The sequence below is a fragment of the Electrophorus electricus genome, chromosome 9, assembly GCF_041902795.1.
Source record: "Electrophorus electricus isolate QZ-2024a chromosome 9, ASM4190279v1, whole genome shotgun sequence".
Classification (NCBI taxonomy): Eukaryota; Metazoa; Chordata; class Actinopteri; order Gymnotiformes; family Gymnotidae; genus Electrophorus; species Electrophorus electricus.
Genome location: NC_137505.1, coordinates 14,197,361 through 14,212,383, shown reverse-complemented (window position 1 = coordinate 14,212,383; position 15,023 = coordinate 14,197,361). Strand labels below are relative to the sequence as shown.

The 15,023-nt window shown below is 40.9% G+C and overlaps 1 protein-coding gene across 1 annotated transcript in view; it reads left to right on the top strand.

The window, feature by feature from the left end:
* The window catches only part of LOC145659203 (homeodomain-interacting protein kinase 2-like), a 98,666-nt gene that overhangs the window by 54,491 nt on the left and 29,152 nt on the right, over positions 1 to 15,023 (top strand). Inside the window, exons 2-9 of the mRNA XM_081720348.1 lie at positions 7,836 to 8,187; positions 8,754 to 9,121; positions 9,675 to 9,798; positions 10,088 to 10,189; positions 10,306 to 10,380; positions 10,682 to 10,863; positions 11,094 to 11,173; positions 13,754 to 13,858. Of these exons, the coding sequence (XP_081576474.1) occupies positions 7,836 to 8,187; positions 8,754 to 9,121; positions 9,675 to 9,798; positions 10,088 to 10,189; positions 10,306 to 10,380; positions 10,682 to 10,863; positions 11,094 to 11,173; positions 13,754 to 13,858 (1,388 nt within the window). The remainder of the gene's footprint in view (positions 1 to 7,835; positions 8,188 to 8,753; positions 9,122 to 9,674; positions 9,799 to 10,087; positions 10,190 to 10,305; positions 10,381 to 10,681; positions 10,864 to 11,093; positions 11,174 to 13,753; positions 13,859 to 15,023) is intronic.

Below are 15,023 nucleotides of genomic sequence, written 5' to 3'. Positions count from 1 at the left end.
ACACATTGTGATGTTGGAAGTCACAGCACGTTCTCGTTCTTAGCTCATCAACAAAGGCAGCTTGGTCACGAGCACCTGCTTTCCATGCTATGGGATGCTCGCGCTCAATTTTCCATGTCCTGTATCGAATATTTAGGCCTATACGATTAAACTGTCCGTGGTTACTGTGCTTTTAACGTACAAAAAAAGCTACACAAATAATAAAATAATCTTTACATAATAATGTAACCTTAGGCTTATCGCCAAGATGTAACCTGTGAGGCTAAGTGACAACGTCTCCCGTCCCCTACCTAAACTACGTCTACACTGACTATGAGAATAGTAGTATAGTATAGTAGTTCAAGAGTATAGTAGTGATATGTGATAACAATTTGATTTGTTTATTTTAAAGACTTTCTAAAGTTGCATGTATATAACCAAACAGGCAATTTACATGAGTTTGCCATCCCAATACTTTAAATTTTTACAGTAAATATATTCAACATTATATTATGGGTACAAGGAAAAGTGATATGTAGTGAACCAAATAGATATTTAACAGGCTTTTGCCATCCTATTACTCCAAATTCCTACAGTAAAAATGACTGAAAGTCATTCATGAGTACAAGAGAAACTGTATTTCAAGAGTTTAATGAAGTGATTTGATAACAATTTGATTTGTGCATTTCACTCAGCTTCATGTAGTGATATATAGTGAACTGAATAGACATTTCACAGGATATTGCCATCCTATTACTCTAAATTCCTACTGTAAAAATGACTGAAAGTCATACCACAGGTACATAAGATAGTGTATATCAAGAATTTAGTGGAGTGATCTGATAACAATTTGATTTGATTTATTTATAGAGCTTCAATTATTACATATATGGAACTGAATAGACATTCGACAGAATTTTGCTACTCCATTATTCCAAATTCCTGCAGTAAAAATGACTGAAAGTCATATCATGGGTACAGGAGGAAGTTTATTTCAAGTACGTAGTGGAGTGATTTTATAACAATTTGAATTGTGTATTTTATAGATCTTCGAGTAGTGATATATGTTGAACTGAACAGATGTTTAAGAGGATTTTGCCATCCTATTACTCAAGCTTCCTACAGTAAAACACTTGAAAGTCATACCATGGGTACATGAGAAAGTGGATTTCATGAATATTGTGGAGGGATCTGATAACAATTTGACTAGTTTGTTTTCTAGAGTTTCAAAAACTGATTATATAGTGGAACGAATACATGTTTATGAGGATTTTGCCATCCTTTTACTCCAAATTAAAGTAAAAACATTGGAACGTAATAGTATGGATACACAAGAAAGTGTATTTCAAGAATATATTGGAAGGATTTGATAACAATATGAATTGTGTATTTTATAGTGCTTCAACTATTGCATATATGGAACAGAATAGGCATGAACAGGATTTTGCCATCCTATTATTCCAAATTCCTACAGTAAAAATGAGTTATACCATGAGTACATGAGAAAGTGTTTTTCATGAATATAGTGGAGTGTTCTGATAACAATTTGGTTTGTTTATTTCATAGAGCTTCAAATATTGCATTGATGGAACCATATAGACATTTAGGAGGAATTTGCCATACTTGCCATACGTCCTTCGCCATATGCATTCTTGCATTTTTCTCTTTGCTGTTTTCTGTTATAGTCATAAATTCTACATATATTTATTGAGAAAATCCTTTAAAGAGGCGCATGTCCATCATCACGTTTTATTTGTTTGGCTTTTTTTTTTGGTTTTACTATTGGAAACAAAATTACTTTTTTTGCATTTGATGTTGATATCATTATGGCAGGCTTTAGTGGAGGTACTGGTGTCTATATTAGATGATTAAATACACAGCACCAGCAGTTCTGAATCTTTGTGTTAAATAATCTATGCTGATTGTCACGATCAGTCCCTTCCATGTTCCGTGTTTTCCATGTCTTGTGTTTTGTTCCGTTCCACGGTTTCATTTTGTCCTCACACTGATTGCGTACACCTGTCCCTCGTTTCTAGTTCATGTATTTAAACCCTGCTGTGTGCCTTGGTCGTGGCTGCCTGTACACGGGCATCTCGTCGTTCCCGGAAGAAGCAGGCTCACGTTTATTTTGATAACGACGAGATCCCAGGTAAGCGTCTACCCGTCTTGACCAACGCTTGCAGGGGGGAGCGGCCTGCAGCGCAAGACGTGCAACCACGGAAAGAGGGAGTCCAGGAGGGTGGCCAATCTTGACATTATTACACTCAGGAATTAAAAAAAATATATTGTAGCATCCCATGAAATGTGATCTTTCACACATAATGAGAGAGGTTGGCAAAGAACTAAAACTCAATTAAATATATCAACTTCCCCTTAAGCCTCTCATATACTCCACATTTAGGAGCAAGCCTACTCCTACACAATAAGCAGTGCGGTATATGAAAAGAGTAGGCGTATCAAATAAACAGAGCAACATGGTTAAGGTCCAGCCAGATATGTAAATGTTTGCCAGAACATCCAGTGTGTGTCTGCCGTTCGGTCAAAACTGGATCAGTCCAGAGGCCGCCCCGTCAGATCTCTTTTGAACAAAACAGTGGTCGAAATGCTGTTGAGAACAGTTTTGCAGTTACAACAACAGAAAAAAGACTCAAATATATGCTGGATGGTTTATTCATTAAGGGAGAAAGCTGTCTCTCTTGTAGAGGATTTGCCACAGAGACCTGGGCATGTGGTATGGTCTCTGCACGGTGCCGTCATTACGCTCCAGACCCTCCACTAGAGGAGACAGAAACATCACAGTGGAAATAAAAACAATATAGTCCTGATGATTGGCATATGTGTAGTAGCTTGAGAGTGAAATGTGTGTGTGAGTGTGTGTGAAGGATTACTCCATATATCCCTTTATGTGCTCGACTGTTTCATTAACGGAAGCGAATCCAGGGAGAGAGAAGTCTGGAGGAACGTCCTGCCAGTCAAAGCTAGGCAGACATCTCCCTAGTTCTGGGTGGAGGGAGAGACAGAAAATAATATGACTAACAATTAAACCTGCTGACTTATCACTGCAGGTATAAGTACTTTCCTGGTGGTTTGGTTATGTTTTGGTACATAGCATAGTCAAACTGTTACAAAACAGAATGGACAAATTAACAGGTAGTTGTGTAATCCTGCTGTCTTTACCTGGTTTACTTGGCGTGTAGAAATATGGACAAAGCTCTTGATTGAGGATGTCTTGGACACTCTGTAGTGGAAATGCATGTGAAAATCTCATTAACATGCAGAATGCTATGTATGCACAAATGCTATGTATGCGTGAGTGGCTAAGCCAATGCATGAATTACATGTACAAAGAGTTGCATATTGCAAAGACTTTTGATACGACAAATTCTGTTCTGTCAAGAGTGAGGTGAGGGTTTATTTCTCAGAGATGAAGCTGGTTACATTGCTTATTTGCAGTGTGAGGTTTTACCAATGTGGTTTGGGCGAGGTCAAGTCTAGGGTCACAATACTGCTGCTGAAAGAAGTCTTTAGGCAGGGCATTTGGGGCATACGCCTCTGGGGGCAACTTCCAGAACTCTGAAGGGCATTTTTTAACACAGACCTGCAAACCAACGCACAAACACACAGAGTGAAGGAGATCTTATTTGAGTAGCTAAACACAGTGTTGCTTTTTATATTTCTATCTACACTATTTACACATTGTTCATTGCATGATAGAGCAAAAGGCTCCCAAACCAAGCAGCAAAAGGAGACCCAAGCCCCCAGACTTACAAACTGGCATTCACATACTACATGCTAAACTGTTTTGTAATAAATGAGTCTCATGTGCATATTTCTAAAAGGCTACTGACATACGTGTTTGGTTTCTGTACAATGTCAACAGGACATTTGTGTGGAAATCTCACTTGAGTGGTTGGACACTGGAGACCCTCTAGAATGGCGTCCATTTCTGTCGTTGCTCTGGCACACTTCAGAAGGTCAAAGTAGAGGACGTTTGGTTTGTCACTGAAACACGAGAGGATGCAGGAAACAAATGCAGCTTGACACATGAATATTAGCCAATTAAATAAACAATTTTTATTCAATTTTTTGAGTATGTGTATCAGGATTCAGTGCTGGAGAGTCACACCACTACCCAGCTAAGTGTTCTTTCTTCGAGGGTGAATTGGACTGGGGTAACCAATAAACTCTGCAGTGTTGTGACACTCCTAGACCTGAGTTTGGACCCCTTGGTTTAGAGACAATCATTAAACACAAGTGATTTGATTGGTTCCACTTGTTGCTGTGCAGTGCCAATCATGAAAATCTTAAAGCTAAAGTCTAACCCATCTTGTCTTGTTGATGTTTCATGTTTCCACATGATTTGCACCTGCACAGCTCCATTGTAACCCTAGTCCGACTCACTAAAGTCCATTCGAAAGAATACTGACGGTGTTCCTTACATACTGGGTGTGCTGTTTTGGTATTCCTGTGAAGATATAAATACTTATCCAGTATGTGAGGGACTTACACATTGACTCCAGCTCCACAAAACATCCCAGTGGAGTTCTGGGGCAACACGACATGACGAGAGTCTCCAAGCAGCCACGCTGTGTTAGAACCTCCGTTAGAAGGATATCTCACAAGCCATACATGGGTAAAAGACCTTCCGCTTGAGCCCACAATAATAATGATTTTTTTTTCCCCCATGAAAGTGTAGTTGGAAATGTTTCTTACCCAGGGAGCGAATAAGAATATAGGTGACAATGGCAGCCACAAAAATAATACAGCAGATAATGTCTGCACATCTCCTGAACAAAAACAAGAAATATTATTACACATTGCATGATTTAAATTATGTATTAAAGTTATTTAGCTAAGTGAAATAACTTTATAGTCTTAGTCTAGATCTATGACCTTAGTATAGTTCTTGTATAGCGTTAATAACAGACATTCTGTGATCCATGATGTGTAGAGCTTTAAATGGTTTTTTAAAGTCGGCTGATGTGGAGGAGTAAATCGGAGGTATGGTCTCTGCACGGTGCCGTCGTTACGCTCCAGATCCTCCACTAGAGGAGACAGAAACATCATAGTGGAAATAAAACCAATATAGTCCTCATGATTGGCATATGTGTAGTAGCTTGAGAGTGAAATGTGAGCTAATAATGTTTTTTATAATTCTATTCTCCCTGAAGTAAAGGGACGAGACCATACAAGCTTTCGACTGTGTGTGCCCAATGTCATTATGAACTGCTGGAATGAAGAGAGAGAGAGTGTGTGTGTGTGTGTGTGTGTGTGTGTGTGTGTGTGTGTGTGTGTGTGTGTGTGTGTGTGTGCAGCTTACAGAAGCAGAGGAAAAGGGTGTCCACACACATGCTGTACACACTAAAGAAGCCCTGCGCGATGAAATAAGCTCCCACAATCACCGTCTAAAAAAACAGCAGTAGTAGATATACATGCTGGGCCTTCAGTATTATGAGAGGAACTGCTGTCCAGAATAAATGTGTAAATCATGGTTATTTACAAACAAAGTGACTTTACAATCACTGTCAATAAGCATTTTGGAATCTAAAAAAGAAAGAACCATTTCTTCAGTGTACTGAATATGCTGATGTTTTGTTCTCACACAGACGCAAGTGTCAGCACTTGAGCTTTTCTGAGGTTACAATACGTACAATAACGGGCAACCAGTAATAATGCAGCAGCTGAAGCTGGAAATTGTCATATGGCAGCCTGATTCTCCCAGAGAAGAAGAAGAAAGCCAGCAGACCTTACAGGGAATGTAGAAAAACCCTCAGAGTTACCTATTAAAGTGTGTTGCCATGTGCCATCATGGTCAGAATGTGATGAAGTGTAGTATGGGTAATATACACATGACTTCACTCTATATTTCTCACCTACAAATCCGACCACTAGCACCTTGCAGGAAAACAGCAGCGTGTCTGTAACACAGTCCAACACCACCACCCTGTGGACAGAGGGACATGGTCAAGGACAACGTGCTAAATATGAGCTAGAACAACCAGACACAAAAATGACTGATCAAAACAGCTAATGTCAACAAATATGTATACAAATTAAAGTCATATTCATATGAATATGTAATGATAAATTCCAACATTTAATATTTTTGCCTTAAAAAATGGAAATGGAAGTAATTTGTTCCACAACAGTAACATTACATCATTTATATACACACAAACCCAGATTGTGTTTTAGACTAAAATGTAATTCATGATAAGTAGAATCTTTACATTGCAACTCTCTTCTTTACCTTTAAACACATTGAAACAGCGTTTCAAAGCATTGTAATCGCGCTAAACACTGTTTCAGGGCAAGAGATTGTGTTTTAGACTAAAATGTAATGCATTATAAATGGAATATTTATATTGCTACTCTGTTCTTTACCTTTTAAACACATTGAAACAGCATTGTAATCGCCCAACAACACTGTTTCAGGGTAAGAGATTTTGTTTTAGACTAAAATGTAATGCATTATAAATGGTATCTTTACATTGCTACTCTGTTCTTTACCTTTTAAACACATTGAAACAGCATTGTAATCGCCCTAAACACTGTTTCAAGGCAAGAGTTTGTGTTTTAGACTAAAATGTAATGCATTATAAATGGAATCTTTACATTGCTACTCTGTTCTTTACCTTTTAAACACATTGAAACAGCATTGTAATCGCCCTAAACACTGTTTCAAGGCAAGAGTTTGTGTTTTAGACTAAAATGTAATGCATTATAAATGGAATCTTTACATTGCTACTCTGTTCTTTACCTTTTAAACACATTGAAACAGCATTGTAATCGCCCTAAACACTGTTTCAAGGCAAGAGTTTGTGTTTTAGACTAAAATGTAATGCATTATAAATGGAATCTTTACATTGCTACTCTGTTCTTTACCTTTTAAACATATTGAAACAGCATTGTAATCGCCCTAAACACTGTTTCAGGGCAAGAGATTGTGTTAAAGACTAAAATGTAATGCATTATAAATGGTATCTTTACATTGCTACTCTGTTCTTTACCTTTTAAATACATTGAAACATTTTTCATCAGCTTACACTAATGGTCTTTGTAATGATGAGCATTAATGATTAGAGGGGGTATCTCCCTCAATTATAGAGTGGATGAACTCTTGTTATGCAATTGATTAATTGACAGAGGTGCTGCAAGTTCAGGAGCCTCTCAGTTGGAAAGGTGTAGGAAATATTGCAGTCAGCAAGGTATCAGCAAGCACTTAGAGTGCCAGAGAGTCTAAGAATAGAAGCTGTTTTTTTCTTGGCCTTCTGTTTTTCAGTGTGGCAGCATCGCTGAAAGGTCAAGATGTTGTTTTAGCACACAGAACCACCTTTGAGTAACGCAAGACAAAGAACTTGTCTTTTCTGAGAAGCGTGTAAAGAGAAAGCAATCACTTGCTAAAGCCTGCCCAAAAAACAATGGCATCGATCAGGGCTCTGCTCTGCTTCAGACAGAAATATTCAAAATTAAAACTAAAACAGCAGTAGATGTTTTAAAAAAAATCAAAGCTCTGTGATTTAGCTAATTTAGCTAATTGATGGTTATTATGGCACATCACATTCAGCCTCAAAGAACAAACAATCTCTCTCGTTCATTTGGTTAGTAGTCCTGTTTTCATCTTTCCATAATGGTATATTCTCTTGCCCTTCAGATTCCTTCAGTGAGATCTCCCACTCCAAGAAGGTTAAATTTGAGAATCCTGCGCGGGGCGGGAGCCCTGGCCCTCGAATTCGGGCGGGGACACCCTGGCCCTCGGATCCGGGGTTCAATTCAATCGATGGCTTACCTGCCATGGTCTTTTCCCCCTCTGGAGCCTCGGACGAGGCTTCGTCGTCGTCTTCCTCCTCTTCCAGCTGGCAGGGCGGAGACGAGGCATTGACCTCGCGGCGTGCTGACGGCTATCAGAAGCGGGGCAGCCTCAAGAGGAAGAGAGAGGAGGCACACAGCAGCAACAGTGTACAGATCCTGGAGGAGCTCTCCTCCCCTGGGTTGTCCAAGCGTGTGGCCAGGGGCAGCGATTGCGAGTACCAACTGGTGCAGAACGAGATCCTCCGCTCCGTCTCCAACAGCTACGAGGTTTTGGAGTCCCTGGGCCGTGGAACCTTTGGCCAGGTCGCCAAGTGCTGGAAGCGGGGCACCAGTGAAGTAGTCGCAATCAAGATCCTGAAAAGTCATCCGTCCTATGCTCGACAGGGCCAGAACGAGGTGGGAAAGTTGTGCCTGCTTTAAATGAGCTATTGATATGGCCTAGAATCAGCTGTAGCCCTGATTCTGTTATTGTTTGTTTCAGTTTTTACAACATATGTTCTGTTGGTGTCAGATGTGCTAACGCACACTGTGGAATTTGTATACAGCCAGGGTAGCACAGAAATACTTGTTTGGCACACTAGTTCTAATTTTCACTAGTTCAGTAGGAACTAGTTCGGATAACACACGGACAGCTTGAAGCTTACTCTAAAAAGAAGATTTAGCTTCAGTTGTGTAAGCCATACCTGTTTGGATGTGCATTAAAAATGTTATTGTTATGAAAGAGCATTAATCTGCATTGTTTGAGTACCAAAAGCAAGTTCATGGGTTCATTTCCAAGGGACCACTTCCATAATTGCATCTCCCAAATCCTGTAGAAGTAAATGGTTGAAGGGAAGTACACAAAGTGCTTGATGCTATTGAAAATAAGTAGGCTATTTGTCAGCAGTATCAAACTTTGAAGCTGTGACCACGTAGCTTCGGCTTAACGCGTATTCCGTCTTCCCTCCTTTGCTCCTCCTCAGGTGAGCATCCTGAGCCGGCTGAGCAGGGAGAACGCCGACGAGTTCAACTTCGTGCGCGCGTACGACTGCTTCCAGCACAAGAAGCACATATGCCTGGTGTTCGAGATGCTGGGGCAGAGCCTCTACGACTTCCTCAAGCGCAGCAAGTTCAGCCCACTGCTGCTGAAATGCATCCGGCCCGTGCTGCAGCAGGTCGCCAAAGCGCTCATGAAACTGAAGAGCCTGGGCTTGATCCACACCGACCTCAAGCCCGACAACATCATGCTGGTGGACCCCGTCAGGCAGCCGTACCGCGTCAAGGTCATCGACTTCGGCTCAGCTAGCCACTTCTCCAAGGCCCCCAGCTACCTGCAGTCCAGATACTACCGGTGAGGGACACGTGCTGAGGCGTGTTAGAAATAAGTGTGCACTTGTTGCACTCGAGTGTGCTTTAGAGTAGAGCTGCATGTTGTGGACAGTTGTAATAACCCTGCTACACATTAAAAGCCTATGATGAGCATTACAGTTAACTGGAGCACGATTGATTTATAAGTGGTTTATTTTTATTGGGTCATGTGAGTGCTGTTATTTAGCAAAAACACCTAATGAACCGTCTTCGGTGTCTGAGATTAGTTAGGATGCGCTGAACTGCAGGCTTTGGTAATATCAGTATTTAGCGAGTCTGTACAAAACCGCTATTACATTGTAGCTACACTGTTAATTAACAGTGTAATATACTGAGTAACGGGTGTTTAACTGCATTGGTACTCTGTATTTACTTAATGCAAAACAGAACATTATTGTAGTGTTGGTGCATTGTAGTGTTGGTTCCATGTTACACTAGAATAGTGGGTGTGTAATGTCTAGGAACACAAACACCCCCCCACGGAATTATCAGCCGAGGCTGATTTCATGATGGCGATCTCTGTGTTTTTGGTCCAGATCGCCTGAGATCATCCTGGGTCTCCCATTCTGTGAGGCCATCGATATGTGGTCCCTGGGCTGTGTCATTGCTGAGCTGTTCCTGGGCTGGCCCCTGTATCCCGGAGCCTCCGAATATGATCAGGTAAGCACATGGTCCTTTGAGCTGTGCCTTAACGCCCGTACAGCATCAGTGGTGCAGACCTGTAGTGGTTTTGTGGCTGTAGTGATATGTGTGTGTGTGTGTGTGTGTGTGTGTGTGTGTGTGTTTGTGTGTGTGTAGTTTGACCTTTTAGCTGCTTTGTCGGCCCGCTCATTTTTAGGATTAATATAAATGAGTTTCTATGGCCTGTTTTTTTAGACATGCACTTTGAAAATGAAAGGATTAACTCAAAATAAAGTCATAATCCTTTTGCCGTATGGTGTCTCTGCAGATCCGTTACATCTCCGAGACGCAGGGCCTACCAGCAGAGTGCATGTTGAGCGCAGCGACCAAGACGCACTATTTCTACTGCTACCCCCTGTGGAGACTCAAGGTTTGCCTGTCTTCAAATGCTAAATGCCATGTGTTTTTTATAAGGGACGCAACTTAATGACTTCATGTAACTTAATGGTGGAGCTGAATGGTTTGTTTTTTCTTTCCTTTCTCCAGACACCTTCGGAGCGTGGCATCAAGTCCAAAGAGACTCGGAAGTACATTTTAAACTGCCTTGACGACATGATGCAGGTTATTTGGGCTTTTGTGCGCGTAACTATACGCATTTCTTTTAGTGTTGCGATGTGAAATTGAAGAACGTGACAAAGGGCTCCCGCAGCTCACATTATAGAGCAGGTAGAACAAGGTGCTAGCTGAAAGGTCGAGCGTTTCTGCTGTCATAATGAGTAGCGCATGTAAGTCGCTCTGGAGAACGACATCTGCGAAGGGCAGAGCAGTGCGTAGAAATTTGCTGCAGAACTTCGTTCGTATTGGGTGCATTGCCGCCCTCTGCTGGTGAATAATATGACTCACCCATGGGTCTCTCTCGCAGGTCAATATGACCAGTCTGAAAGGCACCGACGTCTTGGCGGAGAAGGCCGACCGGCGGGAGTTCATCGACCTACTAAAGAAGATGCTCACGCTAGACGCTCACAAAAGGATCACGCCAGTGAAGACCCTGAACCACCCGTTTCTGACCATGACCCACCTCCTCCACTTCCCTCAGAGTGCACAGTGAGTTGCTCCAGGCCTTCCAATCTACATGTCAGTGTTTCAAAAACATTTTAAGGAACACCGTGTTAATTTAGAAATCCAAATAGCATCAGAGTTTCTCTGCTAGTACTGTAACCCCCCCCCCCCCCACCTGTGTGTGTGTGTGTGTGTGTGTGTGTGTGTGTGTGTGTGTGTGTGTGTGTGTGTGTGTGTGTGTGTGTGTGTGTGTGTGTGTGTGTCTCTCGCTGCAGTGTGAAATCTTGCTTGCAGAACATGGAGATCTGCAAGCGGCAGTGCACAGGCTTCGACAGCAGCAAGACCCTGTTTGATGGTAAATCTGATGCCCACTTTGGTGCTTCTTTTAAATGTTACATTAGGGTTGGCTTTTTGTTTGTTTGTTATTCTTCAAGTAGATTTAAAACATCACCAAACTGGCCTCCGATTCCACCTATAAAAGAAGACAAAAATGGTTTCAAATGCAAGTGTTCTACCAAATCATGTTACTGCTCAAATGTGATCCACAAATGGTGAATCAGGTTGTTGCCTAGTATTCGAGTAGCCGATAAAGAGGCCCCTCTACCGTAGTTCAAAACGAAATTCCGTTGAATCCAAACTTCATTGTGTAATTGTTGATCATTGTAGCTGAGGTTTTTGTGTCTCTCGTTCTATAAGACCAACACTATGCTTTCTTCTATGGTTCTTGTATGTGTATTTGTGGAAAATTCAATTCTACTTGTGTTTTTGCAGTACACAGTACTTAAGCAGACCGAGAACTCTTCTTGGTTTTTCAAGGGTTGCGACTTGTGCAATATTCAGCACATTTAAATAAATGTTTCTTTCTTTTCCTAGACGTTTTCCAAACACTTGATTCTTTATGACATTATGAAAATTTCTTTCTTTCCTCGAGTACAAACTCGAGTCCATCATTCATTGGCTGATATGTTACTATCATACATGTATACATGCAGACTCAAGCAAGGAGTTTGTAATGGTGGTACAACTGTGTTCAGGTCATTTGATACTTTTTATTGATAAAGATGTTCTTTTCCAGACTCAGTAGGGTTTTGTTGTTTTGTTTTGTTTTTTGTACCTCTATGAACATTATTGAATAATATGCCTTATAAGGGAATCTCTAATTAAGAGAATCATGTGTTTACATTTGGAATAAATTACATTCTGATAATACCCTAGCACCTGAGTCATACACGTTTTCTTTAATGAAAGGGGTTCAAACCTCTCCTGTACACCAAAGCATCCCAAGCCAAGTCTTGGAGGATTTGTCTGTCAGTCATTAAAATATCAGTTCACAGAAAGATGGATGAAACATGTTTTACTTTGATGAACTTTTTACCTTGGAGTACTTTGTTTAGTGTGAGAAGCTGTAAATGTGTCCAGTCCTTAAAGCATTATTCTGATTTTTCTTGTCCCCTCCATCATTTTCATGCTCTCCTTGTAAGGGCTGTGAAGATGCTCAGCAGAAAATGAGCTGCTCAGCTGCAGAAGAGCACTTCAACCTACATTTCAAGCCAATTCAAATTTGAACTCCTACACTGTCTTCTCACATCCATTTCTTTTTGAATGTCAGTTAGGACATCAAGATGAATTAAGCACACTAAGCCCAATACTAAGAGACTGGTAGAGTGGATGAGCCACAGAGCAGGACACAGCACTATTTTTGCTTCAGCCAGTGCTAACTTGATGCAGTCTTGCTGCTTGGGGATTTTGCAGGCTTTGACTTCTTGGGTGTGTGATGAGGATTTTGCTTAAATTAAACTCCTCATAAACACGTATGACCAACCTGTGCCTATGCTCTACCAGGACCTCATCGCGTACTTCTCTTTCAGTAACTCGGAGCCTGTGTTTTTTTGTTTTGCTATTTCTGACATGATTGGGCAACATTTTCCTTTTAATGTATATGTGGAATCCACAAAAAATATACCCACTTAAGTGTGCTTCAGCATAAATAAGCAGACACTGCAGTTTGGATTATTTCTAGGGAAACAGGAAAATATAGTATCTTTAATTCGCTGCATAACAGTTTACATTAATTATTAATCATTCGTATGTGTTGACAGTTGCAATAAACAGATTAAGAAAACATGCCGTGAAAATGCTGCCGTGTCCGTATTATAACAGAAATAATGCAGCTTCACTGAGCAGATCATCCATAAAACTTGCTCTATATGGATTTTATGAATAGTATGTTAATTTTGTTTAAAAAGACGATGAGGCCTAATGGGAAAGGCTAAAGTGTCAAGTCGGACTTGAATTCAACGACTCAGGTAACATTGGGCTCTCTAGCTAGGTTAGCTAGCAGACAAGCTGTCTATTTGAGATGGTTAACTTAGCTAGTTCACACATTACTTATGCACATCTCTTGCGGTAACAGACTCTAATTTTCATGGCGATGGAGCACGTTAGTTAACTAGCAGATTAACTGCCAACTATTTACTGTAGCTGCGATTAACGTTATTATCTAGCATTGGCTCGCTAACCGTCGGATTGCTCTAAAAGAGCTGTGACAGCTGCGTGTCAGTCCTCGGTCGCTGAACTGTCTTCATGTCTAAGCACGGATACCAGTCGATAATGGGATCATTTGGGGGAGAATGAAGTGTGAACTAGCTAGGATAATTAGCTACTATGGCTAGGTACCTGTCTGCCAACGATGTGGCAAATTTAAAATACTGCAGTTCTTTCGTATAAAGGGAAGCTTAAAATTGTGACATGTGACCTTTTATCTTGGCTGCTGGCTAGCTATTGTAATTAAGTTGAATTTCAGCTTGGACACCTTTATAGTAATTGATGGTTATTATGACACATCACATTCAGCCTCAAAGAACAATCTCTCTCATTCGTTTGGTTAGTGGTCAGTTTTCATCTTTCTCTAAAGGTATATTCTCTTCCCCTTCAGTTTCTTCCAGTGGGATCTCCCTCTCCAAGAAGGTCAAATTTGAGAATCACGCGTCTGGCGGGAGCCCTGGCCCTCGGGTTCGGGCGGGGTCGCCCTGGCCCTCGGGTTCAGGGTTCAACTTGTTCTATGGTTCACCTGGCCTGGGCTTTTCCACCTCTGTAGGCTGTGACTTGGGTAATATTCAACACATTTTTAAAAATGTTTGACAGTTGCAATCAACAGATTAAGAACACATTTTGCAGGTTAATTACTATAGTGGTAGTGTTTTTTAAAATCTACTTCTATTTTAGCTTTAATTTTGAATAAAGCCCATAACTAGATCTGCATGGCTTGCGGCTATTGTAATCAAGTTGAAATTGAGCAGAGCTAAATTATTTAAATAAAGCACTTTCAGGGTGATGTGGAGGCAAAACAACATGGAAGATTGTGATTTACATCCGCTTGATTTTCTTGAGCCTTCTTTCTGCAAGATTAAGGGTGGGAAAATCAACAGAGAGTAAGTTATGAAGTTAACTAGCTGGCGTTAGATAAATCACAGAATTGTGGTTGTGTTTTTTAAAATCTACTTCTGTTTTAGTTTTAATTTTGAATAAAGCCCATAACTAGATCTGCATGGCTTGCGGCTATTGTAATCAAGTTGAATTTCAGCTTGGACACCAATATAGTAATTGAAGGTTATGATGGCACATCCCATTCAGCCTCGAAAAACAAACAGTCTCATTTGTTTGATTCGTGTTCCTTTTTTCATCTTTCCCTAAAGGTATGGCATCGCAGCTCCAGGCATCCTCTTCCGCTTAAGTTACCTCTAGTGGGCTCGTCTGCTTCAATAGGGTCAAATTCGAGCGTCATGCGTCTGGCGGGAGCCCTGGCCCTCGGGTTTGGGCGGGGACGCCCTGGCCCTCGGATTCGGGGTTTAACTTGTCCTGTGGTTCACCTGGCCTGGTCTTTTCCACCTCTGTAGGCTGTGAGTGGGTAATATTCAACACATTTTTAAAAAATGTTTGACAGTTGCAATCAACAGATTAAGAACACATTTTGCAGGTTAATTACTATAGCTAGCTACCTATCCACTAACGATGTGGCAAATATAAAATATTGCAGATTTTCCATATAAAGGGCAGGTTAAAATTTGTGACCTTGTATTTTATCTTGTCTACTGGCTAGCTAATAACACGTGCACTTGGACTTTCCACTTTTAGATGCTACACCTGCCTGTTATTATTACCTTACTGCCAAGTCATGAAGAATCCATAGAGTAGTAAATTGATAT